An 18,466-nucleotide genomic window follows, 5' to 3' on the forward strand; every position below is an offset into this window, starting at 1 on the left:
TTTTATTAATATCGACCTAATAAATTTTGCATAATAAATTTGCAATCTAAATGTTTTTAAAAAAGTTCAAATTTTTTAAAATCTTTCTGAACAAAAAGTAGATCATTTAGAAGTTGGCTAATTTTTTTTACATATAAAGAGGTGCTCTACCTATCTAATACACTTTACAGAATTAAAATCGGATTATTTAAAGGGCCCCAGCAATGTTTTAAATTTATAAACAATTTTTTGGCTTATAAACAAATAGCTTTGTTTAGTAATAAAAAATTTAATTTTTAGCAATGCAAATAATTAAAACCGGTATAATTTAACTTAAACTTTCAAATGCCGTCAGCAGAATTGCTATTTTATTTTTTAATCAACGTTATTCAAAAATTGCAATTTCTCGATTTTTTGAAAGTTCCACCGCGTTTATCTCGAAAACTATGCATCCTACGAAAAAACTTGTAAGAACATTTTTTGCTTAGAATTACCCAACAAATACAAAAAAATGTTTTTTTTTTAGGGCACTCACACAATCCCATACTAGCTTAGATTTGACCTCTACAGAATTGAGTGCCTTAAGCGCTGCCTGACTATCTGTGAAGATGGCAACTGAACGGAACGTTCTTTGCTGTCTTTCTATTTCTTCCACGCAGTGATGGATTGCCGTTATTTCCGCCTGGAAAACTGTGACATCCTTTGATAGACTAACCGGGAACTGAATTCCTTGATTTGTCCCTACTATGCCAGCTCCCACACCTTCCGATGTTTTTGAGCCATCAGTGTACCAGGTAGCAACCGCCTGTATGGGTACACCTTCCTTCCAGTCTTCCCTGCCTGGTATATTAATTTTAAACTTATTGTCAAAGCTGTATCTCGTTGCTGTTGCATCGATAGGCTGCCCCATCACAATATCGGCTTTTAGCTCCTCGATTAGCTTTCTATTGTCAGCACCATGCACCTGGCTTATATGTGGCTGACCATGAATTAATCTGTGCATCACTGATCTGGCTTCGCCCTGCACAAAGATATGAAGTGGTGGTAGATTCAGTAGGACTTCCAGCGCTGCTGTAGGAGTGGTTTTTATGGCCCCCGTAATACACAGGCATGCTAGCCTTTGTGTATTACCTAGCAACCTTATTGCTCCCACTTGCTGCGTCTTTGTCCACCACGTCACCGAGCCGTATGTTATCATGGGCCTAATAACCCTTGTGTATAACCATAGAGTCATTTTGGGGTTAAGCCCCCAATTCTTACCACACATTCTTCTACATCTGCCCAAGGACATAGTAGCTTTGTGTGTGGTTTTTATGATGTGAGTATTCCATGTAAGCCTATGATCAAAATAAACCCCAAGGTATTTTGTTTCTTTGGCAAATGAAATCTCTTTTCCTCCCAGCACCGGTGGTTTTAGGCCTTGTAGTGCTGTCAGATTTTTGAGAAGATCATCTACCAAGGTTGCCCAAAGTAGAGGTGAAAGAACTCCTCCCTGTGGACAGCCTCCACCTACTCTTGCTTTGATGGTTTCTTTACCCAGAGTGGATATTACTATCCTATTCTCCAGGGATGCCCTTATCCATCTGCAAATTACCGCAGGTGCGCCTCGTCTACTCATAGCCCCTATCAAAGAGCTGGTAGTAACATTATTAAATGCCCCTTCAATATCTAAAAAAGCGGCCATTGCTATCTCTTTGTCCTCCATTGACTTTGAGATAAGCCTATTTAGATCATCCAATGCAGAGTCCGTAGATTTACCAGGTTGGTATGCGTATTGACGATTGCTTAGAGGATTATCTTTTAGCACTTCGTCCCTGATGTATCTATCCAGAAGCCTTTCTAGTGTTTTTAATAGAAAAGAGGATAGGCTTATTGGTCTATATGACTTTGGTGTTAAGTCTGATACTTTACCTACCTTAGGCAAGTATATAACTTTAACCTTTTGCCATATTTCCGGTATGACTCCCCATGCTAAACAGGCTTTGAGGAGCTTGCATAGGTGTGGTATCAATACCTTCAATCCCATATGCAACAGTATCGGATATATGCCATCTGTCCCAGGAGACTTATATGGCCGAAATTTATTTATAGCCCATCTAATTCTGTTCGGTCTTGTGATTGCTGTGGCTATTTCCCAATCTATAGATCTCGGCCTAATCAGCCTTTGGTCTATGTTGGTTCGCCTATCTGCATCATTCAGAAATGTTGAGCCCGGAAAGTGCGTGTTTATCAATTCTATAAGACTTTCTTCTTTGGTGTCCGTAAATTTGCCATTAGCTTTCTTTAGGAAACCTACTTCTTTAGTTGTAGCACCATCCTTTGCCAGGACCTTATGGATTCGAGAACAGGCCGGGATATCTGTAATCTCCTCGCAAAACTCTCTCCATGAATTCCTTTTAGCTTTCCGAATTTCTTTATTGTATAGCGTTAGCTTATACCTGTAGGCATCCCAATCTTGGTTACTTTTGGCTTTGTTAAATAGGCTTCGGACTTCCGACCTCATCCTCTTTAAGCCGTTGTTCCACCAGACTGTATTACTGCCCGTATTTTTCCTTGTTTTTTCTATACAGTTTTCCTGGTAAGCCGCCATAATAGCTTCGCTTACTGTTTCTGCCGCCAAATCTACACCATCTGCGCCTTTAAACAAGGTCATACTTTCCTCGAGATTTTTGCTGAGGGACTCCCTATATCCTATCCAGTTTGTATCTCTAGGATTTCAGTATTTAATTTCTGATGGAAATATATCCAGGTCAAATCGTATATGTCTATGATCCGAACATGAGGGTTCGTCAGACACACTCCAATTTGTTAGTATATCACTTATCTTGCTTGTGCAGAGTGTTAAATCCAACACTTCTTTGCGTGCCTTCGTGACAAAAGTTGGTTTGTTTCCTATATTGGATATAACCAAGCCTTCACATAAGATGAAATTCAAAATAGACTCACCCCTTGCGTTGATGTTTGTGCTGCCCCATATGGTGTGGTGTGCGTTGGCATCACATCCTATAATGAGCTGTAATCCTTTTCCTAGACAATATGCAACTATGTCGCTTATAATGCTTGGTGGACACAGAGCCTCATCACCAGGAAAGTAGGCTGAACAAATCGCCAGTTTCTTCTCTCCTATTTCCGTGGTTATAGTTAGAATACCTGTAACAATATCATCGGTGCAGAGCACCGGGATTAGTGTACAATCTACTCTATTACTGTGAATTATACACGACCTTGGCCTTACAGCTTTAGGTGTGTATAAAACCTTACCTTGTTTAGTTGATAGGCCAGCAATCTTTTCACCTATCCTCCAAGGCTCCTGTAGGAGGGCCACATCAATGCCTTCTTGTTCCAATCTTCTAACTAGCGTTGCCGATGCTGCTTTTGCGTGTTGAAGATTGGTCTGCAGAAGCCTTATTTTTCTCTTCACTGAGAAGAGATGTCCGGTTGTGGTTCTGTGGACTTTCCTTCCTCCGTGGGCCCGACGCACCCTTGGACATTAGTCCTTATGAGTGTGCCCGTTCCACCCGAAGAAGGTTGTTCCTCTTCTTGAACCTCCATAGGTAGGGAATTTTCCCCTGTTTCGCTGGAACGAGTTGCTACTGGCTTTTCGTTCCGTGTTTTTGTCTTCCCTTCTTTGGGTCGGAAAGTTAACCGTCCTACTCCGAAAAAGGGTGACATTTTTAATTTCTGGAGCTCTTCTCGAGATTCAGAATCCATTGAGAAGGTCCATAACACCCCTTTGTCCGAAGGTTTACTACCCCAGACTGTCCATAGATGTGTCTTGAGCCCATGGTTACTTATCCTTAGTCTATTAAGGATCCTTTTGGACTCAAGGCGTTCCCCATATTCATCCTGTACGAAGACAGTGCACGAGTGTGGCTTGGGTATATCTTCCCCCTCCACGTCCCTGAGAGATGCACTCTCCCAGGGCTTCAGGGATGGAATCACCTCCTTTAGCCACCGTGCACTTATGTCATCCGCACAATTTAGTTCTAGGAAACCCGGTCTGTATGTACTCTTCAGGAAGCGAACCTGTGGTCCTGCTTCCGGAATTTTTTCATACGCAGCCAAGATGGCTATTTCGACTGCCTTAAGCTTATTAACATCCATCTTGGCTTCCGGGAATCCTGTTAGTACTGCTACGACCTTAATAGATGCGGCAGCTTCGCTGAAAGTCACACCCTCGGTTCTTGGCCTTTTCCCTTTGCGTTGGCTTTCGGGTGGTGTGCTTCCGTCTGACCTTAGCCTTTTTGGGCCTTCGGCCTTCTGGGTTTGGTTTTGTTTTGTCATGACCTCTAATGGCTTTGACGACATCTCTTTTGCCCTTTCAGCAGCCTTGATGAAATTGGCCTTTATTACAGCAATTTTGGCTTGTATGTATTATTGGCCTTGTTTCACCCACTTACTGATTTTGGCTTTAGAGATGCCAGATAGCTTTGCAGCCCTAATCTCTTCGTCTGTCATGAGATCAACGTCTTCCAACGCTGTTACCCTGACAGCCTTTCTTGTTCCTTGCCTATCAGCTTGGGAGATTTCTGTAGAATTTCCGGGCCTTTCGGCGTTCGGATCTTCTCTAGAAGCTCCCTGCCCTTCGGCTTTAGGAACTGTGATTTTGGCTTTAGAGTTCCCTGGGCCTTGGGCCTCAGGAACCCTTTGGCTCTGAGTTGTTACTTTTTTTGTTTTGTTTTGAGATTCCATATTGGTCCCACGAGTAGCTAGGGAAGGACAGTCACCCCTCGCAGAGCCCCGCTTGCGAGGGTAAGGTCTAAATACTAAGGGGTGCGACCTGTTGCCCCAAAGGAACCGTTTGCGACACTGTCACCCCAGTGCCTTCCAGCCTTCACCACGGTGTCTCACGGCTTGGCTTGGGGATTGTTTATCGACTATCTGGTCTAGATCCGCTGAGTTTTGTTTCAACAGGGCCACCACGAGAAGGGTGCAATCAAAGATTAATTACACACCCCCAATCATTGTTGGGAGTACCCAGCGGTCTTGGGATGGTTTAAGGAGGTGCAAAGTCCGAAGACTCTCCGTGCAAAACTCGTCCCCTGAGATTTGTTCTTTTCCCGCTCAGCTTTACGCCGATTAGAAAAAGAGCGCATCCCTCGGCCCCAAGATAGACTAACTGATGAAAACAACGAATTAAAACATCAGATTATAACTAACCAATTGAACCAATGTACAACTGACGGTAGGAAAGTTAATACCGTTGAAAAATCTTTTGCTTGTCAAATTTGTTTTAAAAAGTATGCATTGAAGAAAAGTTTAAGACATTTGATACAGCAGCATACTAGAGAAAAATCTGTCACATATGAAACCTGCTCGGATACTGGAGAAAAACCATTTGGATGTGAAAAGTGCACAAAACAGTTTTCACGAAGTACTTACTTAAAAGTGCATATGAGAACACACACTGGTGAAAAACCATATGGATGTAAAATATGCACAAAACAGTTTACACAATATGCTCACTTAAAAGCACATATGGGATTGCACACTGGTGAAAAACTATTTGGATGTGAGATTTGCACCAAAGAGTTTTCGCGAAGTTCTGATTTAAAAATACATTTTAGATTTCATTCTGGAGAAAAACCATTTGGATGTACGATATGCACAAAGCAGTTTGTAATACGTAATGATTTAAAAAGACATATGGCGGTGCATACTGGTGAAAAACCATTTGGATGTGAAATATGCACAAAACAGTTTTCACGAAGTGCACACCTAAGACTTCATATGAGAACACACACGGGTGAAAAACCATTTGGATGTGAAATATGCACAAGACAGTTTACACAAAATTCTAGCTTAAAAGTTCATATGAGAACGCACGCTGGTGAAAACCATTTAGATGTGAAATATGCACAAAACAGTTTGTAACGCCCTACGAGTTAAAAAATACATTTGGTGATGCATACTAATTAAAAACTATTTGGATGTGAAAAAAGGCTAGTAGAAAGCCTTTGGGATGTAAATATGCACAAAACAATTTACACAAAATGCTCACTTGGAGGCTCACACGCACATTGGTGAAAAACCATTTAGATGACAAATATACACAAAACAGTTTGTAACACAATGAGGTAAAAATACACAATATAGTGGTGCATCCTGGTGAAATACTATTTGGATGTGAAATTTTCCCAAAATAGTTCAAGTCTCAAATCTCAAATCTTCAAATCTCAAGTTCTATCAACAACCATTTGTGAAATTTGCGGCAAACTGTTTATTGTAGCAAATAGAGATTTAAAAGACATGTCAACACATTCTCAAACAGAACTATTTGAACGTCAAATATCCAATTAACACTTTTCTGACAGTATTTCTTTAAAATTACATAATTTGCAAATACATACTGGAGATTATTCCATTCATAGAGATTCTGACCAATAGAAAGCTACAGAAATAAAAATTAAAGTATTACGTCAGATACCCTTCGTTGTACATTCAGTGACATTAATGACAATTCATGTGACATGTTTGGTACAAAAACACTTATGAGCCCAAAACAAATCTTTAATTGACTACATATCAAACACAACTGGTTAATTCTTTTACCTGTAAACTAACTTAAATATGATGCGATAATTAGCAATACATGAGCGTCGCGAGTGGGGTTTATAATTACATGGCCAATACATTACATCACCCCACCCTAAAATTCTAGTTATAACTAAAGTTAGGAACACAACAAAACTAAACTTTTAAATACTACATTTCGAATCCAAAACGTTTTGGTTCTTTTCTAGATCTTACTGGACGTCTATGTGGGATGCATGGCTCTTGGATAACATCACTATCATTTTGAGAGTCTAGCTGAGGCTCCCCACTTAGATTTCCTGTTGAGTTTGTAGCGGCTTGTATAACATTTTCTTCGTTATTTGGAATATGTTCTTCTACCTAAAATTCGTAATAGCTTTGCTTTGCACCACGACACCTTGGTGTTTCTATAATCTTTAACTAAAACGATATCCCCCACTACAAACTCTACCTGTCTCCTCCCCCTATAATATTTCTTATTATTTTCTTGCGCTTGCATCAAGTTATGTCTAATTTCTGTTAAATTAACTGGGTTCGATTGTTGTTTTTATAAATCATCAGGTTTAATTAAATCTAGACGCGTTCGCAACGCCCTTCCAAAAATATCTTAGCGGGAGAAGTACCTGTCGACAGGTGCACTGTGTTCCTATATGTTAATAAAAATTTAGACAATGATAAATTAATATTTCTTTGATCAATATCTTTTAACAAAAAATGCTTTACTGTTTTAACGCTATTTTCAGCAGCACCGTCGCAATGTGCTGAAAAGGGGGTATTGTTATAGGATTAATACCATTAATTAAAGTAAAATGTTTAAATTCTTGCGATGTTAGCTGCGGGCCGTTATCGCTGATAAGTACTTCCGGTAAACCGTAACGAGCCAAACACTCCCTAAGTTTAGCAATCGTAGCCATGGAGGTGATTGAAGACATTGGACAAACTTCCACCTATTTAGAAAAAGCATCCAAAATTATAAGAAAATTAGTTTTTCGTGTTTCGGCAAAATCTATATGCACGCGTGACCAAACATTTTGCGGAATGCTCCAGCCTTGCAAAGGAACCTTAGGTGGATCTGCCTGCATGCTCTGACAAGGAATGCAATTCTTGCTGAGAACTTCAATTTCTGTATTTAATGATGGCCACCAAATATAAGACCTAGCTAATATTTTCATCTTAACTATACCAAAGTGAGCTGAATGCAATTAATTCAGTAATTTATTTCGTAGTTTACTAGGAACAATTACTCTGTCCCCACAATAAGACGCCATCTTCAATAGAATTTCATTTCGTTTAAGGAAGTAGGGTTTAATTTCTAATTCAACATTTGTTGGCCATTTGGCCATAACATATTTAGTTACACGAGACAAAATCGGATCTAATTCTGTTTCTTTCCTTATATCACTCACATTAATAGGAATTTCTTCGCTTTTTGCTAAATAATTTAAATTAACAGTTTCCTCTATACTATATTAAACTTAGAAGAATCTAGCCTTATCGACTTATTTGAAGGCAACTTAAGTCTGCTACATTTTTTTGTGTCTATACATGCTTTGTATTATTGAAACCACTTAAAAATACTGCATATCTCTGCAATCTATTGGCCGCCGTAACCGGTATCCCATTTTTAGGGCCAAAAATGGATATTAACGCCTTGTTATCTGTGATTAAATTGAACTTCTTCCCATATAAAAATTGGTAAAAACGTTTGATTCCCCACACTATAGCCGTTGCTTCTTTATCTAGAGTCGAATAAACTTTTTCGGTATCGCTGAGCGTTCTATGCAAACTATATTGGTTTTTCGCTACCATCTTTAAAACTATGTGAGAGAACAGCCCCGATCCCATAATCTGACCTATCAACAGTCAAATTTAATTCTAGGGTTGGGTCGCAATGGGGGTGATAATGGGGAGTCGTAATTAGGGTGGGGTGATGGACTAATACTAGATCTGACGCTAACATTTGTTTAATAGTGTTAAAAGCTAATTGACATTCTTCATCCCAGTGCCAAACTACATTTTGTTTTAAAAGCTTATATAAACAATGAACAATGTTTGGGAGATTTGGAATGAATCGATGAAAACGTACATTTTTCTGTCTTTACTGTAAGATCACATTCTTGTAAAATCGCTAAAACTCTACACAAATTCTTAGCGTGTTCTTCCCTATTCCTTCCTGTAATTAGAATGTCATCTAAAAAAATAGATATACTTGGCATATTGAGAAATATTTGTTCCATTATGTGTTGGAACTGGGATGGACCTGATACAACTCCATACGGTAGACGATTAAATGCAAATAATCCCTTATGAGTACTAATAACCGTATATTTCCGAAAATCTGGATGAATCACAACTTGCTGATAAGCTTGACTCAGGTCAATTTTAGAAAACTCTTGACCACCCTGTAACTTAGCAAATAAATCATCGATCCGTGGTAACGGATATTTATCCGCTTCGATAAAAGGATTGATAGTTATTTTGAAATCACCACAAATCCTAACACCTCCATCATTTTTTAAAATCGGTATTATGGGCGTTCCCCATTTCGAAAATTCAACTGCAGATATAATGCCCTCCTGGCAGTGGCGGCGCCTGGTGTAAAATATTGGGGGTGCACACATAATGTTAACATATAAAAAGACCTTGAGACCCTATTTCCGTAGGTAAAGGTTTTTGAGTGTCTTCAAATTGTAAAAATCAAAGGACCTTATTAAAAATTACAATAAATAATGTATTTTATTGACTTAAAATTATAATTTAGTGTTTAAATGTTACAAGCAAGTTTTGTAACGAAAGTCAGTCGCCTGTTATTTTTTAGATATTATTCACAAACAAATTCAGTAAAATTTGGAATTTCTTGAATAATTTTTTTTTATTGAAAACATTGCGAGTGCAGTTAATCGATCCTGGTCCATATTAGCTATTCTAAGGAAAGTTTTGATACGTTTCAATGCAGAGAGACATCTTTCTGTTTCTGCAGTTGTCACTGCCATCGTAACAAGTACATAATTGGAGAATTCCAATCTGGAATTCCAACTGGATAGTTAAAATCGTATCTTCTATTTTATTCATTATGCTTCCTCTTCTCCAAATATGTGCTTCACACCTACACAATTTGTAAGTTTTTACACAAATCTCCATTTTAAATAATCATTTATAATCCCGACGTTTGCACTTTGGTACATTCTTAATTAACAAATTTGGTTTCGGCATTTTTAATTTTTCTTCTAAATATAATGAAGAAAATTTAATTGATTTTAAATATTCCACGCTAACATTTACGTCCACAAATCCTTCCATTCTTAATATAGTTCCGAAATTCGAACTTCATGAAAGCAAAATTTAAACATACGTGTGCCGTGCACGTTGAAAACACCAAAGATCATGCCATAAGATCACATCCAACTTGTGATCCTGTGGCCATCTAAACTTGTGGGCTATAGCGGGTAGCGGGGTGGGTGGTGACTGGTGAGTTGTATATTGTCGTATGAAATGTCATTGGTATAGGAACCACTGTGAGAGCGGTGAACGCGGGGTTCTGTCTAAGGCCTCGCATCCGTGAACTTTCTCCTTTGAAATAGAATAAAAATAATTAAATGTTACCTATTAGATACTTATAAACTCCTTGGATCTGTTATTTCGAATTTCAATTACTGTATAGTTAGATTAAAATGATACTTATAGAATGATAAATATTACATATATGAATGTTGGTGTGAAAATAATTTTGGGGGTTCACGTGCACATGTGCACTTATGGAGAAACCGCCACTGCCTCCTGGACCATTTTATTTAATTCCATCTCTACCTTGTTCCTTAAAAAAAAGGAACCACTCTGGGTTTAAAAAATTTAGGCCTGGCATCTATTTTAATATTAAATTTTAACTGAAATTTATTAAAATGTGCCCAATTTGTCAGAAACTACAGTGGGAAAATCTTTCATTAACCACCCCATTATTTCATTATTTTTATCTGCTTCAATAAAATTTAGTTCCCTGAAACCCATATTATAACACCTAATAAAATTTCTACCTAGCAAGGCTGGAGTTTCTCGATGTATAACATAAAAATCTAAATTATTTGTTTGTTTTGAAAAAGTTACTGGTAAGTTAATTTTGCCCTTAGGATGAACCTTACCTCCCGAAAAATTAACTAACGATAATGGTTGTGTATTAAAATATTTGTTATATAGGGTGTCCCAAAAGTAGTGAACGGTCGAATATTTCGCGAACTAAACATCGGATAGAAAAACTGAAAAATACGTGTTCAATCATTTTCAAAAATCTATCCAATGACACCAAACACCAACCCCCACTACACCCCCTGAAGGTGGGGTGGGGGGTAACTATAAAATCTCAAATGGAAACCCTTAGTTTTTCTTGCAGATTTGGATTCGTTACGTAAAAGTAAACAACTTTTATTCAAGACATTTTTTCGAACTGTGGATAGATGGCGCTATAATTGGGAAAAACGATTTATCCTGATACCATAGGTAAATTATAGAAACGGTCTAATATCTCGAGAAATACACTTCCAAATGAGAAACCAAAAAACAGGTTTTTAATGTTTTTCGAAAACCTATCGACAAACACCAAAAATGACCCTCCAACCCACCTCCTGGAGACGAGGTGGGGGGTAAATTTAAAATCTTAAAAAGCAACCCCCACTTTTTATCGCAGATTCGAATTCATGTTCAATTCTAAAAAATGTTTCGAATAAATGTTGCTTAATTTTTCATGACGAATCCGAACCTGTAATAAAAAGTGGGGGTTGCTATTTAAGATTTTAAAGTTACCCCCCACCCCACCTCTAGGGGGTGGGTTGGTCTTTTTGATTTCTTATTTGGAAGTGTATTTCTCGAGATATTAGACCGTTTCTATAATTTACCTATGGTATCAGTATAAATGGTTTTTCTCAATTATAGCGCCATCTATCCACAGTTCAAAAAAAGTCTTGAATAAAAGTTGCTTACTTTTACGTAACGAATCCAAATCTGCAAGAAAAACTAGGGGTTTCCATTTGAGATTTTAAAGTTACCCTCCACCCCTCCTCCAGGGGGTGTAGTGAGGATTGGTGTTTGGTGTCATTGGATAGATTTTTGAAAATGATTGAACATATATTTTTCAGTTTTTCGAACCGATGTTTAGTTCGCGAAATATTCGACCGTTCCACTACTTTTGGGACACCCTGTATATATAGCGATACGCTTTATATTATTTATTATTATTTATATATTACAGAGAACTATTAGCTATATATCTAGCCATAAAACACTTCAGACATATGGATCGAAGGCAATCAAGGAACGATATACACAGACCAGAAACCAATCACCTTCGCCTTTACTCAGAAGCTAGATAAATGTAGTCCTAGACAGTTCAGATATTTAGACTATATAGGACAGTTTTGCACTAACATTCAGCACATTTCTGGATTAACAAATATTGTGGCAGATGCACTATCTCGAGTCGATAGCATCAAGAAAGATATCGACATCATGGACTAAGCTCTCGCACAAGAAACTGATCCAGAACTGCAAACTTTTTTAAGTGAGAAAACGTGAGTTTGTACTGTGACATATCAACATCTACAGCCAGACCATTTGTACCGAAACCACTTCGAATGGCAATTTTTTAACACATCCCGGAATCAACAGTTCTGTGAAGATGATCACACAGCGATATGTTTGGCCATCCATTAAATCAGATGTGAGGAAATGGACTCAAGCGTGTATACAGTGCCAAAAATCGAAAATATCGCGCCACATTGTTTCACCTACTGGAAGTTTTCTACCATCTTCCAGCCGATTCGAACATGTCCACATAGACATTATAGTGAAGCCGGTTTCAGAAGGAAACAGATACTGTCTAACATGCGTCGACCGTTTCACACGTTGGCCAGAAGCTTTCCCGATGCCTAATCAAGAAGCAGACACATTAGCCAGAACATTTTTTTCTGGTTGGATAGCTCGTTTCGGCATCGCATCTCTTCAAATCAATCTGCAAATTAACTGGAACTACCCATTTAAGGACAGCCGCCTATCATCCTCAAGCAAATGGTATGGTAGAAAGGTTTCATCGACAGTTAAAAGCAGCAATTCGATGTCATGAAAACATCCGATGGACCGAAAGCCTACCCTCAGTGTTACTGGGCATACGAGCAGCGTGGAGAGAAGATTTAGGTACTTCAGCCGCCGAACTCGTGTACGGAGAACCATTGTGTTTGCCAGGTGAACTATTGCTTTCGTCGCAAAGAAACACCGACGACAGTGCTCACATATACCTAAAAACGCTTCGAAACCATTTCGAAAACCTCCGTCCTACGCAACTGTCGCATCATGGATCCAAAAGCACCTTCATTTTCAAAGACATGAAAACCACCTCTCACGTTTTCATCTGCCATGATGCAATCAAAAGCAGCTTATAAAACCCATATCACGGTCCTTTTCCTGTAGCCAAACGAGGTGACAACACTTTTGTCGTCCGTGTAAATGGAAAAGAAACAACAATTTCCATAGACAGATTGAAGCCAGCGTACGAGCTTCACGAAAGTACCCATCACGAACCAGAAAAAATGACAGTATCCAGCAAAACAAACAGCAGACCTAAGAGGAAGGCAATATTTACCGGAAGTAATCAAGAAAGTGTCGGTTAACAGTGAATTCAGCGATTTTTCTTTCTCCTCGTATAAACATTGCGTTGTTTTATTTCCTGTTATTTTCAATTTTCATCATATGTATATATTATGTTTTATCTATCGTCTTAGTCTCTCGGAGGGGGTATATAGCGATACGCTTTAATTACTATTTTTGCTAATTTTAATTTTAATAATTTTTCTCAAAACGAAATAATATGGGTCATATAAAAGTCACAGTTAATATACAAACCAGATGCTAAGAAAGACACGGTTTTACGATACGAAATGCCTCCCTAACCATATGGTTTTTGGTGTGTTCAGTTTAACAAAATGAATTCCCCATAAATTAATTACCATATCAGACCATATGTGTCAACTCACAAAGGACATGCATTCGAGACGTTTCTTAAAACTGCAGATGTGTTCTGTTTTTAAACGCCAGATCTAAATAATTTATTGTCCTCTTCGGGCCATATTGTAGAAAGCCATAACATCGGTATAATAGTGTTGTGGTCTTAGTTAGTCTCTTCACACCCTGCGAACAACGCAGACACGCCCGCACTCTCGCTAACAATCGACCCTCTTCCAAGATATAGGCAAACACCTTTTTTTGTTACCAAAATAAATAAATATTTTACTGGTCGTTTGTTACACTTATTTTTATTATTTCAAATAATTGTTTCCGTCAACATACACCAACGGAACATTATACAGTGAGCACGTAAAGGTTGGAATAAATTCATTTTCTCAAGAATGGACGATTTTGGAAAAAAATCCCGAAACAGGTTAATTTTTATTTTTAAATTACGACTTTTTGGCGTATATATCATACTAGTGACGTCACCCATCTGGGCGTGATGACGTCATCGATGATTTTTTAAATGAGAATAGGGGTCGTGTGATAGCTCATTTGAAAGGTAATTCAATTCTCTAATCAGTAATATAAATATTAACATAATTATTTATACAGGGTGTCCAAAAAAAATTTTTTGGATTAAATTTATTGACATAAAAAAAAGAATGTATGTAATTTATTTATTTAAAAATACATTTGACTACTCTCAGAAAACAGAAAAAAAATGTATATTTGAAAAATAATCATTGCTTTTCGCTTAAATTAAATGTTCAAATTGTCACGAGGCTGGCGAGTGGCTGCTTTAATATTGAATTTAAGCAAAAAACAATATTTATTTGCCAAAAAAACATTTTTTTTTTTGTTTTCTGATAGCAGTAAAATGTATTTTGCTAATTATAGCTCTTTTAATATTAACATCTGTAATTTCTCTAACGATGTAATATTGTTCTAGCCTTTTAATAAAAACATTCCATTCACAAATTCTGGGATTAAATTACAAATTTAACGTTAAATCTAATTTTCCGTCTTTCGACATTTTGTTTTCACTTACAAACAATTCAAAAACGTTTTTATTCTCGTTGTCAATGGGTACAAAAACACTTATGAGCCCAAAACAAATCTTTAATTGACTACATATCAAACACAACTGGTTAATTCTTTTACCTGTAAACTAACTTAAATATAATGCGATAATTAGCAATACATGAGCGTCGCGAGTGGGGTTTATAATTACATGGCCAATATATTACATCATGTTTTACAACTTGTCAAACAGAACACGAGAAACAGGTTTAGCAAATATTAGTTAAAATTATTTAAAAACAGTTTCATTCATGAAATAATCTCAGCGAATTACACTCGACCTCTAAAATTATTATCGATTTGTTGCCCTCGTGACACTTTAACGAAATTTCACTCCCCTTCGGGTCGTGAAATTAAAACTGTCAAAGTGTCACTCGGGAAACAAATCGATAATTTTACAGCTCTCGTGCAATTACTACTGATAATAATTTTGTGTAAAATTTGCACCAAACAGTTTCTAAGAAAGCCGTCATTTAATAATACAGTTGAGAATACACAATGAAGAAAAACTATTTGTATATGAAATATTACAAAACGGTTTTCACAAAATGCTCACTTAAAATATGACAAGATATTATAGAAAGAGACAATTTAGCAGTATTTAGCTCAAGTAGATAACGTTGGCATAATCATGTTTTAGATTTAGTGCTGTGAATGGATAATCAATAATTATAAATAATGTAAAGAGCAGAAATAAACTAAAATCTATAATTTAACAAAAATTATTTTTCCATAACTAGTTTGGAGTATTGTGGAAGGCGTTCTAGATAATTCGAGTGAAATGGTGAGGTATTGCCAGAGTTCGGCGCGTATGGTTCATGTTGAAGTTTTGAGTGACAAGTATCTAGTAATCGTTATGGTTAACATATCTTTGTCTTGAATTGGGTTGTGATGGGTGATGCTGAAGTAAATTTTGTGCAAACGAGCGATTGGTTTGTATTGTGACATTCAATTTACTATTTTTATTTGGAAAATAACTACAATTTTAATTAAAAATACATTGATTTTGACTTTTGATTCCATTTTGGAAATCATTTTCAAAATACAAAGTATTCTGTTTTGTTGCTAAGGACCGGTATTTCCAACATCACTTAAGCCAAAGCTTACTTTAAGCCTGAGCTTAAGCTAAGATGCCTGTATTTTCACTTCAATTTGAGGCTTAAGCATAGGTTTAAACCAAATAATTTTAAGTTCGCGCGGGAGTTGGTTTAAGCCTTTGCTTAAAATTTTTTTTTCTGTTTTTTGATATTATTTCTATAAATTAATAATTATAGAGTTATTTTGAAGACCAACTTTTGCGTAATAATGTTATTATGGGATTAATAACGATTATTAAAATAAAATTCTTACTCCATTTGGAAGGTGTAGGCAAAAGAAAATTATTTATTTCTACAATGCTTGGTATAAGTATTTATTTTACAAAAGTAAACTTACATTCCAATTTGAAGTTTTTAGGAATATGTCCAATAATCAAAATTACGAAGACGGAGTTTCTACAAAATAACAATAAAACATATAACCAGAGAAAATATAGACAATATATGTACTAACAACACATGTATGTACCATGTACACAAAATTAAGTGAAGTAAAAATAAGACAGATGCAGGTGACAAGATAAAATTAAATGTCAAAAGTAGTGGTTTTTACCTCAGAACAGGTTGTTCTGGCACTTTGACGTATTCAGAGGTACCAAACCAGTTAACTTGACGAGTTTAGTTAAGGAAATGATGGAAATACGGCACCCAGCTTAAGCTTCTCCTTAACTTTTGACACAGGCTTAGCTAAACAAAAGCTTAAGTAGCCGTTGAAATACCGGCCCTTAGTATTACAAAAAATTCTTCTAATTAGTTTTATTTGACTTATATTGACAATTGATATATATTTTAAATAAGTGAAGCGCTATTATAACCACGTCACTTTGGTTCACTGTTAACAACAAAGTCATCATAGCCGGAATGATCGCCAACGTTCGGAACGGACAGGCACCCTAAGAAGAAGAAGAAACGCTATAATGTAAAGGTTTCCACGCGGATTTTGCCAAGTGTAAGTGTTGGAAGAAGCTTGGTTCTAGAAAACATAGAACCTTCATTTTTGTTTTCTTTTACCTGACATCTTAACTAGAAAATTTTAATTTCTCCCAAAAAATCGGATAATGCTGGAAAAATCACAATCTCTCTTTACCTTCTCTCAAATTACTATTTTTGTGTTTATCGATTAGATGATATTTTAACAGATTACTATGATTTTAGGTTTCAAATATGAAGATAGACTAACTGATGAAGACAATGAATTAAACCATCAGGTTATAACTAACCAATTGAACCAATGTACAACTGACGATAGGAAAGTGAATACCGTTGAAAAATCTTTTGCTTGTCAAATTTGTTTTAAAAAGTATGCATTTAAGAAAAGTTTAAGAAGACATTTGATACAGCAGCACACTAGAGCAAAATCTGTCACACATGAAACCTGCTCGGCTACTGGAAAAAAATCATTTGGATGTGAAATATGCACAAAACAGTTTTCAAAACCTGTACACTTAAAAAAACATATGATGGTGCATACTGGTGAAAAACCATTTGGATGTGAAATATGCACAAAACAGTTTACACAAAGTGCTCACTTAAAAGTTCATTTGAGATCTCACACTGGTGAAAAACCATTTGGATGTGAAATATGCACAAAACAGTTTTCACGAAGTGAACACCTAAGACTTCATATGAGAGCACACACTGGTGAAAAACCATTTAGATGTGAAATATGCACAAAACAGTTTTCACGAAGTGCTCATTTAAAAGTGCATATGAGAGGACACACTGGTGAAAAACCATATGGATGTAAAATATGCACAAAACAGTTTATACAAAATGCTCACTTAACAGTACATATGAGATTGCACACTTTTGAAAAACTATTTGAATGTGAGATTTGCACCAAAGAGTTTTCGCGGAGTTCTGATTTAAAAGTACATTTGAGATTTCATTCTGGAGAAAAACCATTTGGATGTGAAATATGCACAAAACAGTTTTCATTAAGTGGTAACTTAAAAACTCATATGAGAACGCACTTCGGTGAAAAATTTGGATGTGAAATATGCACAAAACAGTTTGTAACACGTAATACTTTAAAAAGACATATGGCGCTGCATACTGGTGAAAAACCATTTGGATGTGAAATATGTACAAAACAGTTTCCACGAAGTGCACACCTAACACAACATATGAGAATACACACTGGTGAAAAACCATTTAAATGTGAAATATGCACAAGACAGTTTACACACAACTCTAGCTTAAAAGTTCATATGAGAACGCACTCTGGTGAAAAACAATTTAGATGTGAAATATGCCCAAAACAGTTTGTAACACGTAATACTTTAAAAAGACATATGGCGGTGCATACTGGTGAAAAACCATTTGGATGTGAAATATGTACAAAACAGTTTTCACGAAGTGCACACCTAACACGACATATGAGAATACACACTGGTGAAAAACCATTTAAATGTGAAATATGCACAAGACAGTTTACACACAACTCTAGCTTAAAAGTTCATATGAGAACGCACTCTGGTGAAAAACAATTTAGATGACAAATATGCACAAACAGTTTGTAACACAATGAGTTAAAAATACACAATCTAGTGATGTATCTTGTAGTACGGGATCCGAATATAGGTCGACCTGCACCCATCTGCTTTTCGGATGAAACATTTTTTTTATTAAATTTCATACATAGACAAATATTTCTAGCATTTTATTTATTTATTATATTATATGTATACAAATATTATTTATTATTAAAAAACTTTGACATCGAAGTAAAACAACTTCTATGTAATAGTAGGCTATTGATTATGTACCATAGAAAAAGGAAC

The 18,466-nt window shown here is 36.5% G+C and overlaps 1 protein-coding gene across 1 annotated transcript in view; it reads left to right on the forward strand.

Moving 5' to 3' along the window:
- Positions 1 to 18,191, forward strand: part of LOC126888302 (zinc finger protein 235-like) — an 83,558-nt gene extending 65,367 nt beyond the window's left edge. The window contains exon 2 of the mRNA XM_050656434.1: positions 16,839 to 18,191. Within this exon, the coding sequence (XP_050512391.1) occupies positions 16,839 to 18,181 (1,343 nt within the window). The 3' untranslated portion in view covers positions 18,182 to 18,191. The remainder of the gene's footprint in view (positions 1 to 16,838) is intronic.
- The last annotated feature ends 275 nt before the right edge of the window (positions 18,192 to 18,466 follow it).

The sequence above is a fragment of the Diabrotica virgifera genome, chromosome 7 (genome assembly GCF_917563875.1).
Source record: "Diabrotica virgifera virgifera chromosome 7, PGI_DIABVI_V3a".
Taxonomy (NCBI): domain Eukaryota; kingdom Metazoa; phylum Arthropoda; class Insecta; order Coleoptera; family Chrysomelidae; genus Diabrotica; species Diabrotica virgifera.